The sequence below is a fragment of the Phymastichus coffea genome, unplaced genomic scaffold (assembly GCF_024137745.1).
Source record: "Phymastichus coffea isolate CEN01 unplaced genomic scaffold, Cenicafe_Pcof_1.1 PCOF00026, whole genome shotgun sequence".
Lineage (NCBI taxonomy): Eukaryota > Metazoa > Arthropoda > Insecta > Hymenoptera > Eulophidae > Phymastichus > Phymastichus coffea.
Window position 1 is genome coordinate 4,105,953 of NW_026706837.1, and position 8,971 is coordinate 4,114,923.

At 36.8% G+C, this 8,971-nt stretch overlaps 1 protein-coding gene across 9 annotated transcripts in view; it reads left to right on the forward strand.

Annotated features, from left to right (window-relative positions):
* Positions 1–7,258, forward strand: part of LOC131675571 (general vesicular transport factor p115) — a 553,225-nt gene extending 545,967 nt beyond the window's left edge. For 5 of the 9 annotated variants that reach the window (XM_058954591.1, XM_058954593.1, XM_058954589.1 and 2 more), the window contains exon 13: positions 6,751–7,211. In XM_058954591.1, coding sequence (XP_058810574.1) covers positions 6,751–6,786 — 36 coding nt within the window. In that variant the 3' untranslated portion in view covers positions 6,787–7,211. Of the gene's footprint in view, positions 1–6,750 lie in introns of all 9 variants that reach the window. The other 4 variants (XM_058954590.1, XM_058954595.1, XM_058954596.1 and 1 more) reach the window with 2 other exon arrangements.
* The last annotated feature ends 1,713 nt before the right edge of the window (positions 7,259–8,971 follow it).

Sequence of the window (8,971 nt, forward strand, 5' to 3'; positions counted from 1 at the left end):
ATGGCTGGAATAAATCATTTACTATAACGGATGTAAAATTGATGAAACTGCTTTCAGTAACTGATTTTATCCCAGATTAAGTTGAAATGGCCGCTACTACTTTCGCGTGTGTACATTGCACCCTGCTATCGGTGCTCATCGAAATTCCCGGAACACTTATCATATAGTCGTAGGTATGCGTTTGGAAATATATTTTGGGAAAAATATCTTCAGAACGTGTGTGTATGCGTTCTGCTTTTCGCGGTGTGTGATCCTTTTTTTCGCCGGTTCACGTCCGTCTTCTCTTTATCATTCTGACAAGGAAGGTATCCCAATCCGATTTCTTCGATTTTAATGTTACAGTACTGAAAAAAATAAAAGACACGTTATTTTATTTAGGTGCCTATATTTACTTTAAAGGGCATAAAACCACCCCTAAATTTTATCTTCGAAAGTTATTTTTTATCATATTTCGTTTTCTAACTAAGATTATAACGGTAGTCGATTCGATCAATCGATACGTTCGCGAGTCGGAAGCACACGCGATGCTAGAGCGAACGTCTAAGAGAGAGAGAGAGTTCAATTTTTAGTTAAGCCTCAGCTGTTGTCGATAGAACCAACAAAAGTTTTTCACTTTTTGCCATTTGATAATCAAAAGTTTTCTGGATTTTGATTTGCGCGAGTGATAGCTAGGGTGGTAGAAATAAAGCAGCAGTAATCCTACTAGCGGCAAGCGAAACAACAGCATTTATCGGAGCTACAACCGATCTTCGTGAATGAGACAGCGCAGCTGGTTCCAGAGGAGCACCTGTAGTTTTGCAGATAAAATATTCACGAGAATATTTTATCTATCGCGACTGTTATTTTTGTATTCCCGCCGAGCGTTAGATTTCGTGGTAGAATTTTGAAATCTCTCTCTCTCTACCCCCGTATTATTGTTAAACATTGTAAGTCATATTTGTGTGCGTTAGTCTTTCGGCCCAACAAAGACTGTAATTTTCTAGTCATAAACGATATTAATTTTTTTCGCCGTTTTACGTTATTTCATTCCCTTTTAGTTTAGCGGACCCGTCAACGGTTTATTTTTTAAACCGATTTCATCTAGGGGATAGTTGAAGTCAATATTAGATCACTCACACCTAAGATAATCTGAGTTAGACAAGTCAGGTGACTTAAGGTGAGTTTAACTCTGTTGAAAAAGGAGACATTGGAACGAAAGTATCAAACGTAAGGGCGAATACACGTATACTCATACGTGTTTAACGGAGCGGTGGTTAGCTCTGTATCGTGGCATTTTTTTCTTTAATAAACGTAATTTATACCAGCTAATCCACCCCGTTACAAGATTTTTTTAGCAAAACCAAGTAAAAAATGTTTCTCGTAAAAATTTAAAGATGTGAGGACTTTTTATAACCTAAGGATTTGAAACTCTTATTTTTTATTAAAAAAACTATTTTTAATGCATTTTTTCTTTATTATATCCAAGGTATAAGCTCGAAAAAATTAATAAAATTGTTTCCATTTACTTTATTGAATATATGAGTTGACGTATTTCAGGATTGTGTTAATATGACGTAAACCACCGCTAAATTTTATTCGCGTTAACCAGATTTGCGATTTATGCGATTTTCGATCACTTGAAAAAAACTGTTAACAATATTTTAGTAAGGTGGGAATGGCGGGGGGGGGGGGGGGTGTTCGCAGTGTGCGAACCCATTCCTCCAAAAATCCGGAGCGGCTACCCGATCACACAAAAATGCTGACTGAGTTAGGTTGAGATAAAGGTGCATTAAATAATTCAGACGTGCACTTCAGTAAACTACACTTTATTCCGCGTCACTTACAAGAAAAATTATATATACAATTTACAAGAATCGATGGCAATAGTAATCCAACGTACCATACGAAGGCCCGTAATGCAGGCGTCTTGCTTGAAAAGGCAAAGCCGCAGCGCCATGCCAAAGCGTACTTATTCCCTCGAAAATTACACAGCTCACCGTGCTAATATAGATTCGTGCTAACGCAGGTTGCACATCCGAACGCTTGCGCGTGCGAAAGAGAGAGATAGATAGACAGACAAGAAAGAAAAGTTACACATTAAACGTCTAACCACTCCGCCGTTGCCTCCAGGGATTAGTAACACTCATTCATCGACAACCTTCGACTTAGCATACTCTCTTGACTTAGACAGCTAATATAGTATTATTGATATCGTCGCATACTGCCAACGTCATCTACAGTGAATGATGCTGTCTATTGTTGCTGCCAACGTCCTGCTGCTGGTGCATATTGTCGCCCAGAACTTTCGAAAAACTTCTTGGTGAGTGACAGTATGTTCTCGCTAAGATAACCAGTTGTTTTCTATTGCCGATCGACTCATAATATATCGGCCGGCTTCGAAACGCTACGATTCTCTCTGTCGTTCTCTCTCTCTCTCTCTCTTTCTCTCTTTCTCTCTCTCTGTTTCGTAATCTCTCACGCGCTCTGGTGTAAGCAAAGCTAACACACGTTCGCTCCGAATCTTCGTTCTTCTTCTCTCCTCTTCACCAGGTCACTGAGAAGGGCCAAAATGGTAGTTTCAATTTAACCAAAATAGAAAATCAAGCGTTACTGTGTGAAAAACAAACACACTATCAGAGTTTGGTGATAACGCGCAGACGGAAGAAACAGGCACAAATGGCGGTTCGAGGTATCCATTACACCCGAAAACCGCTTTTTTCATATTTCAGCTTTTAATTATTCTTTTTTAATAAAACAAAATAAAAAATATTTCTCATAAGAATCGAAGATATAAATAATGTTTCACATGTTTTTATACTACCATCCTCAAATACCCAAATACGAGGTCTGTCCGGAAAGTATCGGCCCTACGTTTATATCTTCGTGCCATAGTGTTCGAGCGACCTCTACCGGACAGAAACGTCAACAGTAAAGCCTCACGAAACTATTGGTTACTTACTGACACCTGCCGGACGTATAGTTCATGCGCAGCGTGTCTTTGTTTACAGTGCCTTTTTCACGTTCGTCGGATTTTGATATTGTCAAAACTGACTGAAAAACAAGATCAACGAATTTGCATCAAATTTTGCTTTTAACTCGGAAAAACGAGTTCGGAAACTATTGAAATGATGCAAAAGGTCTTCGGAAGCGAGTGTATGAGCAAAACACGAATAAAACAGTGGTATAAACGGTTCAAGGATGGTTGCACTTTTGTCGATAGTGATTCTCGTTCCGGCCGACCTTCGACGACAAAAACCGCAGATAATATTGAGCGGGTGCAACTTGCAATCGAACAAGATCGTCGTATGACTGTGCGAGAACTGGAAGAAGACCGTGGGATACCAAAAACTATCATTTCAGAAATTTTCACCGAAAATTTAGGAATGAAACGCGTGTGTGCGAAATTCATCTCAAAATTACTCACAGCAGAGCAGAAGAACATTCACTTAGAAACCGTTCTGGACAATCTGGAAATGGTCAATAATGATGATAATGTGCTTAGAAAAGTTATTACAGGTGATGGTGGGTTTATGGTTATGATCCTGAAACAAAACAACAATCTTCACAGTGGAAGCATTCTGAATCGCCAAGACCAAAAAAAGCACGTCAAAGTCGGAGCAATGTTAAGTCAATGTTGATTGTTTTTTTCTATTGTGAAGGTGTTGTACATAACGAATATGCACCAATAGGTCAGACAATCAATAAACAATATTACGTTTAAATTTTGAAACGTTTGCGTGATGCAGTAAGAAAAAAACGGCCGCACTTTTAGGAAAGTGGTGACTGGCTTCTCCATCACCATAATGCGCCAGCGCATTCATCCAATCTTGTACAGCAGTTTTTGAGCACACACAATATCACATTGCTTATTGAGTCTTGAGCTGGATTGCCAATAGCCGGTGAACTGGTAGTAGTAGTAGTAGTAGTAGTCGTGGTAGTAGTCGTGGTAGTAGTAGTAGTAGTAGTCGTGGTAGTAGTAGTAGTAGTAATGTACCAACAGCCTACTCTTGTATTCGATTAGCAGATGTAAAACGCTTCTAATCATGCACATAGCTGCCTGCAGCTTCTGTCTGCCAGACAATATCAATCTAGGCGATCGAGAAAGCTCATCGGCTTTGCGCAAAGCCAATGAATACAGTGTCAACCATCTTTCGATGTCTTCGACACTAGTACAACCTGCATTCACCAGACGACGTGCGCGCAAAACGGCCGCACTTTTGGGAAAGTGGTGACTGGCTTCTCCATCACGATAATGCGCCAGCGCATTCATCCAATCTTGTGCAGCAATTTTTGAGCAAACACAATATCGCATTGCTTCGACAACTTCCATACAGTCCTAATGTACATCACGAATATGCCAAAAAAGCCACTCAAAGGACACCGATTCGATGACAAAACAACGGTTGAAAACAATGCGACGAGTGTACTTAAGGCTATCCCTAAAAGTGAGTTCCAGAACTGTTTTGAAAAGTGCAAACATCGATGGAACCGTGTTAATCAATCAAGTGGGGATTACTTTGAAGGATGGCATCCACCAGATGATAAAGAATAACGCTAGCACGAAAATATAAAGGTAGACTCGATACTTCCCGGACAGACCTCGTACCATAAACCAGGCCGTAAAGTAATAAACCAAATATAAATGATGAAAAAGCTATTTTTTTATCCTGAGATTTATTACATATGTTAAAATAATACAATTAGTATCAAAAGAAATCACGTTCAAATTTGTTTAAAATATGTGAGTTGTAACGGGGGGATAAATCTGCAAAAATGAGAAATTTATTCAAGAACAAACTCCCACGATGCAGAGCAAACCGCCGCTCCGTTAACACGTATGTTAATACGTGTATTCGCCTTAACGTCAGCTGACTTAACTTAGTTGTCTTCGATCAAGCAGAGTTGAACTCACCTTAAGTCACGTGCCTTGTGACACACGATAAGTTTCAAGTGTAAGCGACTTTACTCCAAATCCACTTAATCCCCTAGCTATAATAGGATTAAAACCTAAGCTTTTTCTAATTGTTTAAACTACTAGGAAAAATCATATGACGAAATCGGCGAATAATTTTAATAGATTTTATTAATAAAAATCTCTACAGTCTTTGTTGGGCCGAAAGACTGACGCACGCGAATAGGATTTACAATTAAATAACTTTCGGTGAGAAAGAGAGAGAGAGAAGATACGAAAATTGGCGCGATCTAACGCTCGGCGCAAATACAAAAAATATCAACGCTAACACGGTTGAACAAAATACTAAATGTATTTTGTCACGCGATAATTAAGGGACGTGCACCTACCCTGCGGTGCAATTACGGTGATCAGCCGTAACTGTTGATGTCAGCGAAATATCAACTGCCCCTGTCCTTTGAACAATTGGCTGCGCTGCCTCACTCTGCTTATCAGCTGCAAACTGCTTCCGAATCCTCGTACTTGCTATAATATCGCTATTACACCCACGCACGAAATTGTCCCAGGAAAACTATCACTCGGCGAGAAAAACTGTGCAAATAACAATCGGCGATGCTCGTTCGAATACAGCTGAAGCGTAACTGCTAATTTAAAAGATCGCGCGCCCCCTCTCTCTCTCAATACTTAGAACTAACGCGCGAAAATCAGAATCGCGAACGGTTCGATTAATTAAATCGACTACCGCTGCAGAGTATAAAAATAGTAATAAAAGTCACCCGTAAAAGTTAATTTTTCAATATAACTGAATATTTAATAGTATTTTTTAATGGAACTGTTTAAAAATTATTTGTTATAAGAGGATTTATTCTTTTCCTTTATCACTTTGTAATTAAATTATAGTATGTTATTTTGGAAAGTGTTAATAATAATGATTTTCTTGTAAAAAGTACTTAAAATATAAAGACTTTTTATACCAATCATATCGTATAATAATAATATTGTTACAGTCTTCTATTTCACACTGCTAAGTATAAGAATATTTAAGAATAAACTCAATAGAATTTTCAAATTTATCTCGTTTTTTAACTAAAGAATGAAAGTGTCCAAATTAGGTAGGTGATACGTATATTGCAGCAATCACTGACAGTAATAGCAAAAGCCCTGAGACAAACTGTACTTCGCTCATTTCTCGATGCCAATGCAGTAATATGAGAATATGGACGGCACACGTTCAAGAGTACAAACTAAGCTCGCGAGTACAATCTTTAAATGCATCACATAGTCCAATTTCAACTTGAAAGATACTATTCTTAAAAAATGTAAAATGTATAAACTTGATTGAACAAGAAGCATCAGTAATATATACACGTGATTCGAGAAAAGCCTGGATACAGTACATGTTACGGTAGTCGAACTTTGGATAATTGAAGCATCAGAACCTCTTTTTCTATTCGCTTGTGCGTGCAACCATTTTAACAAATATAAATGCAAATTATGTTAGTTGCGTGCTATAGCTTTATTACTTACCTTTCTGCTTTATTACACTGCTCTAGAATTGGACATATAGAGTATAGATAAAAGTATTTAATTTATAATGTATCATGTTGTATTTCATATATTAGATGGAAGGTACAGAAAAGAATAATGCGTGAGGTTAGTCCTTATAACGTATCTGCAGATAGCTATTTAAATTTCATAATAATATAATAATCATTTATTGAAATAATTATGAAGAAAAATTTCTTCAATAGATCGTGATAATTAAATGAATTTTTTGTACAAAAAACCTCGATTATGAAACACTCCAATTACATTCTTTATTTTACTTAATATACTTAAATATATTTTTCTCATTCCAGGTAGATTTAGATGGAAGCAGCGATGAAACTCCTTAACAAAAATGAGAAACTAAATAAATATATTAAATAAAACTTTATTCAATATAACAATGGTGATAATTATTTCGGCTATTCTTTACCTTAATAATTTTATTAAAAAGTTATATGTATATACCCTGATTCAGTAAAATACAATTCAATAAGCTACAATTTAATATTATTTCTCAAATGAATTTTCGTTTGCGGTATATTTTCCTATTAACGTAGGAATTTATTAAAGTTTGTGGTAGCGGACCTGCGGCATGAATACCAAAAAATCAGCCTATGTGGCACTATACACAGTAGATCCACAATGCACAGTAAGTTTATATAATTATTTTTTAGGTAAACAAAATTTAACAAATTGTACTTCATAATTACAATATGTTGTATTTAATCAAAACTAACAAAATATTGTGTGCTACATTGTAGATTTACATTGTTCTTTTCTGACCCTTATTACAAGACAGTGTTTACTGAGCTGTATCAGTTCAGGCTATATAGTATATTTTAATGCATTCATGTGCTTCGATTTAACTTGTGATTTCTTACTGATTTATGTTCTCCAATACAATGTATATAATAGTTTAAGTAAATTATTTAAAAGTAGTACATTTGATTTCATTTTATATGTTACGTCTAGTCAATTTTTTTCTATTCTCACTGCGCTCTAACGGCGGCTCAAAAAAAAAAGAAAAAAAAATATATAAAAAAATATTAGACAAAAAAATACCGACCACACACTTAGCTCGTAAATCAAGATGAAAAACTGCGTACAGCTGAATAAAGACAATTTTTCCTATGAACAGCAGTTTTCGGCTCGCGCATCTGGCAATTTTCGGATGCTGGAGAAAATCAAAGCGATTTTACGATCGCGTCATCCGGAGTAGCCAGATTGCGCGCATGTTTAGAAAGTAGAGATCTACAGCGCACATGTGCATCCTGCCATCAGTACTATTATTTTATTTATTCTTATTATTGCTAATTTTTTTTAAATTAAAGGAAGCACATTTGCTTGCAAGTCTCTTGAAAAATTGCGAAATTTATCTTCCTGTATTTATTGGTTTATTTTCTTTGCGAGTCTTGTATGTATAATTGTTGAATGCGCTCAACTTTGCGTTAGACAATTTAAGAATGGCTTGAACGAAAGTTATTAATTATATTTCTTGTAATTAACTCTGATTTTTTCAGTATTTCTCAAAGCTTTTTTTTTAATAATTAATTAATAGTTAAAACCATTATTATCCTAATTGTTTTTAGATAAATGTTATAACGAATTTAATTCATTCGTTATGTCTCTCTCTTCCCACGCATGCATGTACACAATTTATATACCTATACTATATTTGAATTCACATTATATTATACAGCAGCCTGCAGCAGCCGACAACGTCGAAGTGTAAGGTAAGAGAGAGAGCCCGTTTCTAAAAGCAACTTGTTGTCATTTTCTTTTTTTTCCTCTCCTTCGTTCTCTACTGTTGTCGTTGTTACGAGTGCGTTTAAGTATAAAATTTCCTGCGCGTTAATTTTTTTTGTTATACTGACTGTACCGTGTAGTCTAGTTGACTTATAAAATCCACGTCATTTTGGCATTGCCTTTTTCGTCCTTTTTTTTGTCATCTTCTGCTTTGTTTATTTGTTCCAAATAGCATAACTATATTTTATAATAATGGCCTCCAATTGGTCGCTGAGCGAATTAACAATATTTAAAGAACAAATTGACGAAAAAATTTGCAAGTGGATAAAAGACCTTTCTAGCACGGACGTGGATTGTATGCTAACTCAACTGGAACTACACACAAACGGTACACTATTTGAGCGCGCAAACCGCTTGTATCGTAGATTGAACGGCGATTATACCGCAGAAGATTTTGTAACGATCGAAAACCAGGATGAAAATATGGCATACGAAAGACGCGAAGACTTCACCCGTATATTCTTCGAGTCAGAGGCCCTGCCAAAAGAAGTTCGCGCGGATTTGCGCGCGGCCATAAAGGCGAATGAACTCCTCGAGCCTTTTGAAAGTTCAAAGCTCGAGACGGGCAATAGCGCCCGAGAGAATATCCGGACGAGTTCGCCGACAGGCATACAAGACGATATGTCACTTACGTTAGGCGCGGATGCGACGCGCAACGTAACAGATATGATCCAGCAACAAGAATCAATGATAAGACAGACTATCGGCTTGTACGAGCACAATGCT